The sequence below is a fragment of the Alligator mississippiensis genome, chromosome 2 (genome assembly GCF_030867095.1).
Source record: "Alligator mississippiensis isolate rAllMis1 chromosome 2, rAllMis1, whole genome shotgun sequence".
Taxonomy (NCBI): Eukaryota; Metazoa; Chordata; order Crocodylia; family Alligatoridae; genus Alligator; species Alligator mississippiensis.
In genome coordinates, this window is record NC_081825.1 from 157,633,087 (window position 1) to 157,645,119 (window position 12,033).

Consider the following 12,033-nt stretch of genomic DNA (forward strand, 5'->3'; position numbering starts at 1 on the left):
GCATGACTTGCCCTTGGTGAGTACAGGCTGACTGTACTTACTGACCTTCTTTTCCTCCAAGTGCTCAGAAATGGGTTCCTTGAAGACTTTTCCAGGGACTGAGGTGAAGCTGACTGGTCTGTAGATCCCTGGATCCTCCTTCCTTCCTTTCTTAAAGATAGGCACTGGATTTGCCCTTTTCCCCATCATCTGGAACCTCTCCTAATTGCTCTGCAATCACATCAGCCAACTCAGTACCCTTGGCTGCATCATGTTTGGCCCCATGGACTTGTACACATCCAGCTTTTCTAAATAGTCCCTAACTTGTTCTTTCATCACTGGTTACCTCTTTCCCAAACTGTGCTGCCAGGTGCAATAGCCTGTAGAAACTGAGGTATATACATCATCGACTTTTTCAGTCTTTTCTGCATCATCTGTCAAAAGGTTGCCTCCCCCATTAAGTAAGGAACCCATACTTTCCCGATTTTCCTTTTGTTGCTAACATACTTGTAGAAACCCTTCTTGTCACTCTTCATATCCCTTGTTGTTGCAACTCCCATTCCACTTTGGATTTCATCCCTGCATGCCTGAGCAATACTCTTATACTCCTCCCTAGTAGTTTGTCCAAGTTTCCATTTCTTGTAAGCTTCCTTTTTTGTGTTTTAGCTAATTGAAGAGTTTCCTGCTAAGCCAAGCTAGTCTTTTGCCATACTTGCTAGTCTTCCTGCACCCCCAGTGAGGACTATTTAAAGTACAGTCAGACTCCTCTCCTGGGCTCCTCTCCCCCTCAGACTGCTCTCCCAGGTGACCCTGCCCATCAGTTCCCTGAGGGAATTAAACTCTGCCTTTCTGAAGTCCAAGGTCTTTACTCAGTTGCTCTCCATCCTTCCTTTCCTCAGGATCCTGAACTCAATCATCTCATGGTCGCTGCTGTCCAAGTTGCCATCCACTTCTACGTCTCCCACCACTTCTACCCTGTTTGTGAGCATCAGGTCAAGAAGACCATGGACCCTAGTTCATCTCTCCAACACTTGTATAAGGGAGTTGTTTCCAATGCTCTCCAAAAACTTCCTGGATTGCTTGTGCATTGCCCCCCCAGCAGATGTCAGGGTGATTGAAGTCCCCCATGAGGACCAGGGCCTGTAACTGGGAGACTTCCACTAGCTTTTGAAGAAAGCCTCATCTACCTCATCCTCCTGGTCTGGTGGTCTATAGCAGACCCCCAACTTGACATCACCCTTGTTGCTCTCTCTTCTGCTGCTAACCCGGAGACTTTCAACACGACTATCTCCAGTTTCATACTGGCACTCTGAGCAAACATACAGCTTTTTTACATAAAGTGCAACTCTTCTTCCTCCTCCTCTCCCCTGCCTGTCCTTCCTAAACAGTCTATACCCATCCATGACAGTGTTCCAGTCATGAGAGCTATCCCACTGAGTCTTTGTTATTCCAATCATGGCATAGTTCTGGAACTCTGCAGGGACTTCTAATTCTTCCTGCTTGTTTCCCAGGCTCCATGCATTTGTGTATGGACAGCTGAGGAAACTAGCTGACTGCCCTACTTTCTGAGGAAGAATGAGAAGGCCTCCTTTGTTGCCCCCTCCTGCTTGGGTTTCCTTCACCCACTTCCCCACCTACCTCAGGGCTTTGGTCTCCTTCCCCCAGTGAACTTAGGATGCTAAACCAAGGCTAGAAAAGGGAAGTGGTTTAAATGGGTGAAGAGAAGCTTCCCAGGGAATGTCAGTGAGTGCTAAAAGGATCCAAGGATCCCAGACTCACTGGCAACCAGTTTCTGTAGCAAGCAGGCTGCCACAGATGCTGAAGAAAATAGGCCATGAAGGCTAAGCCATGCTTAATAAGGGGCAGGAGGGGAATGCCAAGGATAGGTAAGACAGCATATATACATATTTCTCTGTGTGCCAGGCACCTTTGGTTAAATAACTCAAGCTTCATTTTTAAGAAATGACTTCTATGTCATTGCACAGGCTCCTGGAAGGAAACTCATATAGGCATCAAGCTGTAGTTTGGACAGTCCAGAGATGGGGTGCAGAGGAGAAACCTAAAAATGTTGCACAGATGCCTGGCAAATGTTAGCAACAATATGGATTGGTGATCTAGTTATGCCTGTATAGCCTTGGTTCCTATGTAGAGTTAGAGCTAGAGAGCCCTAGAACAGGGACACAACCAAAAAAGCTGACACTCAGCATCTGCTACTAGTTTGTGAGAATGCACTTGGAAGATTACACAACCAGGATGATGGAGACTAGGGGTTTGTGAAGTGGGCCGTATTCAATTTGGATTTGGATTCAGCCTGATTCAGGGCACAGTGATTCAGTTCACTGATTCAGATCACTGTCCCAATTTGATTTGGCAAAATCTGAATCTGAAGATTCGATTCTGATTAGGAGAATCAGTGATTCGGCCACAGACACAGCTTTATATGTTTCGGCCATGCTTTATACCTCTACATACCTCGAGGTATAAAGCATGGCTCATGAATACTGAGATGGTGGGGTAAATGGAGCATCCCACAGGAGCGCGGCGGGGGGAGGGGCCCACATGCTTGGCAGTGGACCCTGAAGTGGATGGTCGCAGTGGGACCCTGGGTGCCCCCCCAAACCCAGGAGGCACCAGTCACTGAGTCGGGGGGAGGGGAGGTGTCCCCCGCACACTCCACAGCGGACTTGAAAGTGGACCGGAAGTGCTTCTGGTGCATTTCTGGGTCTGCCACCAAGCACGCTGGGGACCCCCCACACTCCCATGGGATGCTCCATCCGCCCCACCATCTTAGCATTCATGAGCCACCTGGTAACTCGAGATAAGTAGAAGAAACATATAAAGCTGTGTCTATGTTATCAAATCATTGAATCTCTCTGAATTGAATCGGAGGCTTTCGATTTGATTCGGAGAGATTAATGGGTCTCCTGATTCGATTTGGATTCGGAGATTCGGCCGCCAAATTGGGCTGAATCTCCTCCGAACTAAATCAGTTACTGAAGCTTCACACAGCCCTAATGGAGACCTCCATCCAGAAGGGGAAAGGCTGAGGTAGTTGTGTATGATTGCAGATGAAATTTCAGTTGGGGGAAGGAAACTGAGGTAGGCATGGAAAGTTAAAAAGAAGATGTGACACTTCCTACCCCAAATGCTGAGTTACAAAAGGAGCAACAGTTTGACCCCACTTCCCCCCTCGTTGGAAAAGCTGACAGCTGTTGGCAACACCAACTCTCTAAATGCTCCTGAATGAGGAATTCAGGAAGTCATTTACAGAGAATGAACTCTCTTGGGGAAAACTGAAATTTGGGAATACATGGAGACAATTAGTGATGCCTCAGAAGCTATAGGTTTTGATACACAATGCCTTTTCTTAGGGTATAGCACACAAAGTCCAAGCTGTTCCATTATTTTTAATCTGAGACCATTAAAACTGTACCAGAAGCCCTGAGATTCCTCCACAGGGTACTAAGGCCCTGAGATAAACCAAACCTGAGATTATGAAAGAAGAACCTTTTCAAAATGTTCCTAGATATATCATGGACTTTTAATAATATAATCCAGTCAGGAATGAAATATGTATTTGTTGTAGTAAATTATGCTAGTTGCTGCCTAAAGGCTGTGGCTCTGTCCTCTCTAGAAGCAGACACATTGACTAATGACCTTTTATTGATTTTCATCAGGATGGGTTTTTCCAGTAAAATCCTTACAGACTATAGGAATTATAGAAGGCAACTACACATCTCTGCACTGGAACTTGTTGAAAAAGTAAGGATCAAGCACTTTTTGGCTTCAGCATATCACTTTCAAACCAAGGGGTGGGCAGAATGCCTTCATAGAACCCTTGAAAAAATAACAGGCACTCAGAGGATTAGAATAAGCGTCTATCAAGTGTGCGGTTATACCCAAAAACTTGCCTATGTCCCTCCTGGCTATAGGGGTTGATCCAATAAAAGGAATCACCCACAAAAATCCTTATTTTACCCATCATTTTCCTATGGGACCATTCCCCACCTTCCATCACTTTTCCCGTGGGGTCATATCTACACCACCTCCAATCCAGACAATGCCTGCACAGCACAATTGTGTAGCACTGCATGTGGTTTGTTTCTAGCAGTTTGTGCCATATGATTTCAAAGTATTTTTTCCCCAGTGCTATTATAGTGCTGAATACTCTCTTCAGATGTACTCCAGCTTCTGCTTACAGGAGGTTTTTATAATAGAAGATTACTGATGCTTTCATTTGTTTTTCAAAGGCTATATATTTTTCTAACTCCAAAGTCAATACTACAGCATTAATGTACTTCCACTTACTCTGCATACAGAGGCCATCTGTGCAGTTCTTGGATTGCAGGACAAGACCCTCACAGTCCTTTCCACCATTCTTCGGTGCTGGTGCTGTGCATTCTCTCCTGCGCCAATGTGTACACTCTGTCCCACAGGTAGACCACTTACTCCATGATGTCCATCTGCCATCCACTGTAATAAGAAAACGTCATAACTTAGGAAGGTCAGAGAGAGAGAGAGCTGCAAGTATATATATATATATATATACACACACACACACAGAGAAAGAAGTTGTTTTTAAAAGAGCAACATGAACTGAAATCCTGTGTTTATCATGAAAAGACAGCTGCCTATCTGACAGCATGAAAAGACAAACAGACTGTGGGAAAGCAAGCTTCCACAAACTGCTCTGAAAATTTGCCTCAAGCCTATCTTAAAGCTGTCAGAGGGATGGAGCAGTTTAGTTTCCAAATGCATTTACTACTAAGTCCATGTGTTGAGATTGCCAACATGGTAATAATTTGTGTGAACTACAGTGGTGGTTTCTGTGATTTTGACATCCATCCAAAATGTCCACTAGATACTTACATCTCTCAGTCACTACTTACCTGTGTTGAATTCCAGGAGCTGACTTAGACCTTTAAGTCCTTCTATCCCAATTAAAAGAGTCTAAGACATTGAGCCATATATAGACATGACCCATGAAAAGGAGGCAGTCAGTATTTCTCCTGCCCTAGAGTATAGATAAAGACTCTCTCTATTGCTTTCTATCCACTCTTTCCCCTCTTCTCCTTTCTTTCTTTCTAGAACTGAAGCAATAAGAAATTTATCCATGGAAAAATGATATAAGAAGAAAAAAAAAAGAAACCAGAAAGGTATCCTTGTTTGTCCCTTTATAACATAGGTTGCCTGCAGACATTAAAAAGGAAATAAAAAAGAAATGGTGCTTTACTTTAAACTCAGCGCATTCCCACACTAAGCCCAGTGCAGGCCCAGAAGAGGCTGCATGTTAGTTCGACCCAGCTCTGCAGTGTCTGTACAGATCGGGTGCTTCAGTAGGGCTTTCTTGGTGCTTTTATCTAATGGCTAATTGAATCAGCTTTAGCTAAAAGCAGCAAAAAGCACCACTGAAGTGTCCAATCTATAGACACTGCAGGGCTGGATCGAACTAATGTGCTGCTGCTTCCGGTAAAGCACATTTTTTTTAACGTCTGCAAGCAGCCATAAAGACGAAATGGGTCTGCAATAGAATGTTATTTTAGACATTCTAAGAAATAACTCAAGCCAATGAAATAGGAGTTACTGGAATAACTGGGTACACTTAGCTAACCTCCCAAGAATATGTATTCTGCACATGTAATTTATTACCATTGCTACCATCTATATTTATGAGCTTGATATTTACATATTTAAAGGAATACTGTGAAAATGAAAGTCATGGTCATGATTTTTAAAATGTGAGTCTAAAGTTAGGCTCCCAAATCCACAATTAAGTATTTAAATAAATGGTCTAAACAGGGATTTTCACAAGGGCTTAATGTTGGTCTCACTGTCCCCAGTCAAATCAGTACTGTTACTTCCTTGATTTTCATATGAGCTGAAGACCCAAATGCTTAGTGCTTTAAATTCCCATGATTTTCAAAAGAGTTGATTTCAATAGTCAGAATTTATAAGCTCAGCTAATATCTAGATTTTGGAATAATGTTTGGAAATGAACTTTCAGCTCTCTGAGTTTCATCCAGCACCAAGATTTAGGTTTTCATGCCCCCTTCACATACCCAATAATATCTTATTCCAACAATATATCAGTAGTGCACAGATTTTGATGGGACTACTGACATAAAAAAACACTAGAGAAAGCACTACTAAAACACATGTAAAGCTGCCAGAATTTGGCCATGTAAAAGCTACTCACTCTTTTAATCAGTGTGTTGTTTAGACAACTTTTGAATAGTGCTGTATTAATGATAATTTTTAAAAATGTTTCTGGCATTTGACTCATTTATGTTAAGGCATAAACACTTCAGGTATGAATGTCCTTGTATGTGTTGACAGGCAGAGGCATCCACCAAGTTCACACACACAATTCAGGTGTTTCAAATGCCCTTCTTATCTTTACAATGTGAACCAAGAAGATTATATACAAAGAGAAGGTTACAAATATGTTTTGGCCAAAATAATTTTCTGTGATTAATTTCTAGTTTATTTCCACAGCTTTCAACAGATCAAGAGCTTTAGCTCCTAAAATTTGAAGCTTTCAATGTAACGCAAATCCCCTGAATTACCGGGACTAAGATAATGGTGCATGCTTTGTGCAGCAGTGGGATTTAATCCATTGCTGTTTGATCTAATGTGTGTGCACTACTTTATCTACTTATATAACACAATGTACTATTTATTTACTGAAATACTAGATTCAGTAAACAAGTGTGTGTGACTAATAGTCACTTCTTAAAATGTTTGAAGTTGGAAAAAATGAAATAATTGCATCGAGGGCTCTGAGTCTTTTATACTGTACCTGGACAGAGAGTGGTGCAAGCTATTTTCTGGACACTTTGGCCCTCACAGAAGGCACCACCATTGAGTGGGGCAGGATTGGTGCAGGTCCTTGTGCGCTTTTGATAACCTCTCCCACAGCGACTGTTACATACTGACCACTCAGTCCATATAGACCAACCACCATTGACTGAAAAGTGACAAATAACAAAGAGCATTAAATAAAGATAAATCTGTCTCTCAAAAAACACCAACGATCTTTGTCAAAGTGCTATAAATACTCCTTCATATTGAATGAGATGTGGCTCCATTTTGTTACATGATACATACTGCATGCAAGATGGACAACTTCTTTCTGAAACCAAATATAGTTAAGCAATAAGCAGTTACCTATCTACCTACAATGGCAGTCACTGTAAGGATGAATAGTGCATCTAAAGCTCTGTAAGGTAACATACATATATACTGAGAATGCATTATTTATAGATAAGATAATACACTGTGTATGGAGACCATACTATAGTTTGTTTTCAGATGTAAGCATCTTCTACCCACCTTGAAATGCTTTCCTTTAATTTATTTCTCTTGTATTTCTTTCCAGTCTTTGCAGCAAAGGTTCCCAGAAAGCTACAGCAATGACCTCTCCCTGAAGACAATCTGCATCTCTGGAAGCCCAGGCATCTCTATAATTCATACTCAGTTTGCCATGGAGCTCAGAATGAACTAAAGGGCTGCATTCAGGTGAGCATGGCTGTAAGGTATGTGATGCCGCAGATTCATCTGTGGCACCACATACTGCACATTCAGCCATTTTCCATTCTGCAAAGGAGCAGTGTGGGTGGTTTCTTTGACCCTGGATATCCAGGGTAAAAAAAAACCTGCACAAAAAAAAAAGCAGCGAGGCCCACTCTGGGATAACGCGTGCCACTCAAAACCAGAGTCTGGCCGAATGCAGCTACACTCCAGCTGCCAGCCAGGCTCCAAGAGGCAAGATCGCCACTGCTGCAGCTCTGGGAGGCCCTCAGGATCCCAGGTAAGGCTGGCCCCAGCCTCCCCTACACCACCCATGGTAACCTGTTGCATGCCAGAGGGCGCGTGGCACAAGTGTTTCCCAGGGATAACTAGCGGTGGCACAAGGTATCCTATTGCTAGTTGTCCCCGGGGAACCAAATGTCTATGCTTGTGTGGACATGGCTAACCTATTGCTTACCTTCTCTGGCAAGCACTTCAATATGTGACATACTTGGAGAACAGTATGGAAAAAGGCCAGTGCTGGTACATACCATATTCTCAAGGTCTGGGTCCTGAAAACCATTTTAGCTCCACAAATTTCCTAATCCCACATTTTTCAATGTTACTTCTGTCACAAGACAACTCCAAGCCAATGGCTGCTTCTCAACACAGGTCTGTTGCCTGTAATCTTAAACTGCATGGCCTACTCCCTATGACTTGGGCAGGATAGAGAAGAGATGTTGAAATCTACCTGTATCTGTGCATTGCTGTATTCCCAACAGTCAGAACACGCAGTAAGCATGCCATGGCCTTCCTCAGCATCATAAACATGGCTATTCAACTCCATTCCGATAGTCTGCTATACAAAGTGAACTAAAAGCCCTCATTGTAACTTCAGGGAGGCAACTACTTACAATTAAACATAACTGCTACCCTATGAAATTAATGTTTAGGATAATGATAGAGATGTTTCCCCCACTTTTCTACCCTGTAATTAAACTAATTGTAAGGAACACCAGGACAAGTAGCTGGCAGACACCAGAGTAAGTCCTTTCCTTCTGGATATCCCCTGCTTTAGGTATCACAAGGAAAATAATTACATGGGAGACAGATAAAGGTCTTCATGGAGGTCTTCCTGATGAGGTCTATTTTATGGCGGTACAGAATATGCAAATGTAGAATAATGTGCTAGCTGTTGTCTTATTTTCCCAGAATGTTTTTCTGTAACCTAGATTGCAGATCTGTGAACTATATTCTCAGAATGCCTCTTATATTCAGCTGGCACTGCAATTATAACACTCCTTGTTGCCGGGCATTGAAACAGACCAAAATGACACAATAGCTTGGGGACCCTACTGATGCCCATATCATATGCAGGTTCTGGACCACATACGATGTCTTTGAGTTTTATTGAGCTTTTAGAATGTTTTGTTCAGAATGTGATATGAACCTAGATGAAATTGGTCTGTGAGGTTCTGATGATGTACAAAATATCCAACTAATTTGTATGTTGTAAATAGGTCATCTATATAAATATAGGAACATTTGAGCATCCATTTGAACTAGTTCTCTATTGTGAGGGAAGAGCTGAGACTCTTCAGCTCTCCAGTGAAGTAATATGCTTTTTATGGTCAAGTGCTGTCATTGTCTTTTACTGAAAAAATAATTGAGATTGTCTACTTGGAAGTTCTGAGTATCTTTAATGTTGAATTCTGGCTGTAGCTGATATGTACTGGGTATATGTCAATGAGTGGAATAAGGCCTTCAGGGCCATTCAAACTGTGTCCAGCTGACAGCCAGTGTGTTCACTGATTAAAGCAGAGGCTCCTGGTCTCTACAGGTGGTTCCTCTACATCAAATATGATGGCAGCAGCAGGCTGCACCAGAGAACTCCAGAAATTACCTTTGATGTGCTGGCTATACTTTAATCTATATGCTGCAGGACTGCACCTCACTTACCATAGACAATGACAGTAGCAGTAGTGCTTTTCCTCTTGGCAACAATATTTTTGGCTACACAGGTATAATTGGCCGTGTCAGAAAGACGTGCCTGCTTGATGATTAGGTTGTGATCAATGGTAATGTAAAAATTCCGGTCTTCAACAGGATCAATCACCTCTTCATTTTTCAGCCACTCCACCTAAAAGTTTTGAACAGCCACAACAAAGGTCATGAGTCATTCCCATGCCAATCCACAGAGGCTTTCAGCTTTGCATATGTTCAATATCTCACTATTTTATTCATGCCAGAAACTTTTATAACTCAAGGTACACCAGGAAGGTTCCATTTGCATGTGCTGCCTATGCTGCTTGCACCACATTGCAATGAAATGCTGAGGTAACAATTCTAGCGAACACTGTTCACACCCCACCCTCATCTCACATGATAATCAGATTTTCCTGCCTTCGAAATATCAGTAATTTTGAAAGGCTGCCTCCTATTGCATATAACCAAGTAGCTCATGTAGACTTTCAGGATCTGATACACAGTACATAAAAAAGGTAAATGTTACGTATTCCTTAAAAGGATATCTAGGAAAGGGAATGTGAGTGAGGTGGGGTGGGGGGGGAAGGAAATCCCTTATGTTATCAGGAACTATGACATGTGTCTTTTCACACTCTTTGGTATGCCCTGTCTGTTTAGAGTTTAGACTGTAAGCTGTTTGAGGTAGAGAAAGTAACTTCCATATGGAGAGTGCCCAGCACAATGGGAGTCTGATTTTGCTTGGGTTTTCTGAGTGCTAGTCTAATAGGCGATGCTAAAGATTATCAAAGAGACCCCAGATATGAAGTCAATTATAAGAGTGTTTAGTAGTAGTAATAGTAGATAGTAATATGTATTTATCCATCTTGACTGCAAAAAAATAAGGGCAGTTATCTGAGAATTGGAGAATAGTGTAGAAAATATAAACGTTATATAAACGTTTCTCTGAATTTCTGTTTACTAATGCATGGTTCCCTGGGCTATGGGGATTTTTTTAAATCTAGACAATGTTCCTTTTATTGCCCCCTCACAGAAATCCCCCATTATCCCACAGCTGACTGCTGGGAGCCACCTAGCATTACTTGGCTGAACATTCAGTGGCTTGTTTTCATTTGAACTGAGCGTGCTCTAGAGGAAGGGGCTGGGGCTGTTGATGGATCAAACAGCACCTTCACGTCACTGGGTCATTACAGCTTGTGCCCAGGATTTAATGAACGGAAGAAAAGTAAAAACAAAAATCAACCCACTGAAACTAGAAGGTGCTAACTGCCAAGACAGGCCTGATTTGTTCTGACAAACCCTGCTTTTCTAACGGTATTTGAACAACTGCCCAACCATTAATGAGACTAGAAACCAACAAAAAAACCCAACCCTGCTGGCTTAAGAGAGTCATACCAACCGCTGTGAGCAGTGATGTAGGTGACTGGATGTTTTCCTGTCTGAAAGCTAGAGTGTTCAATTCACAACATGGTCAAATATTGCAAATAAACCGATTTGTGTGTCAGTCTGAATCCTGATTGGTTGTTCAGATGGAACACCTTCGTATTCACTTCTGCTCACAGTGTGTAGGCATTAGCACAAACGGGGCTTTTGTCTTTGTTAATTTTAAGGGAATCTTCATTCCCCACACAAATATCTGGATGATATACGGACATGAACAGCATATGCAAGCAAGAGTGTTTGCTGTTCATTATTTGTCATTCTCAGTCTAAGGCTCTATGTAGAAGATTGCAGCACTGTTTGTAGCATCCGATGCAGCAGACTTTTGCATATGAAAGCTTATACCTCACTGAACCAATTAGTCTCTAAGGTGCCATTCTGCCTTGTCTTCTACCTGATTTCAGACTAACATGGCTAGCTACTCTCTTGTATAGTATTGAGGACCTGAGTCAACTTTAAACAAGCTAGCTTGAGTACTGGAAGTACTTAAACAGGCCATATAGTATAATCAAGAAAAAAACCAGACATTTTGCTTGGTTGGAAAACATACATGAAGTCTAACACATACTGTAATTTTTCAGTGTTGCCTGAGTATACTACAGGAGGGGCAGGAAATATGCTTCCTAAGGATATTCCACACCATGTGTAGCAGAGTGAAATGCACAGGGAGGGGTGAAACTTAGAGAGCTGCTATAATTCTTTGGGCAAATATGTTGTTGTACCTCCAGGCACCTCAGGGTTCTTAACTATGAATAATCATATTTTAGCCCATAAAATAAATGAATGAGAGTGTGTGTGTGAGAGAGCACTCTCTTCTATCAGCAGATTTCTAAGAAAAAATGTGTGATTCAAGATATATTTGTATTTCTATAAATGGCTAAAACAAGTGGAATCAGATCACAACTCATTTTAAATCCTGCAGGTTTTTCTGTCGTAATTTTTATTTAAGTTGAAAAGAAAAAGTAAGAAGTGCATCTGAGGCTGTACATGTACAATGTATCATGCACCAAATGTCTTTGCTTTGTATGTAGAGGATCACACATTTCATTATTCAAAAATGATTATTTCACCTTATGTATTCATCATTCAACAATTTCTTTCTTTTAAAAATATTCCCAAATT

The 12,033-nt window shown here is 41.8% G+C and overlaps 1 protein-coding gene across 1 annotated transcript in view; it reads right to left on the reverse strand.

Moving 5' to 3' along the window:
- Positions 1-12,033, reverse strand: part of UNC5C (unc-5 netrin receptor C) — a 426,201-nt gene that overhangs the window by 84,692 nt on the left and 329,476 nt on the right. Inside the window, exons 5-7 of the mRNA XM_019488075.2 lie at positions 9,448-9,628; positions 6,779-6,946; positions 4,288-4,452 (exon numbers count right to left, since the gene is read on the reverse strand). Coding sequence (XP_019343620.1) covers positions 4,288-4,452; positions 6,779-6,946; positions 9,448-9,628 — 514 coding nt within the window. The remainder of the gene's footprint in view (positions 1-4,287; positions 4,453-6,778; positions 6,947-9,447; positions 9,629-12,033) is intronic.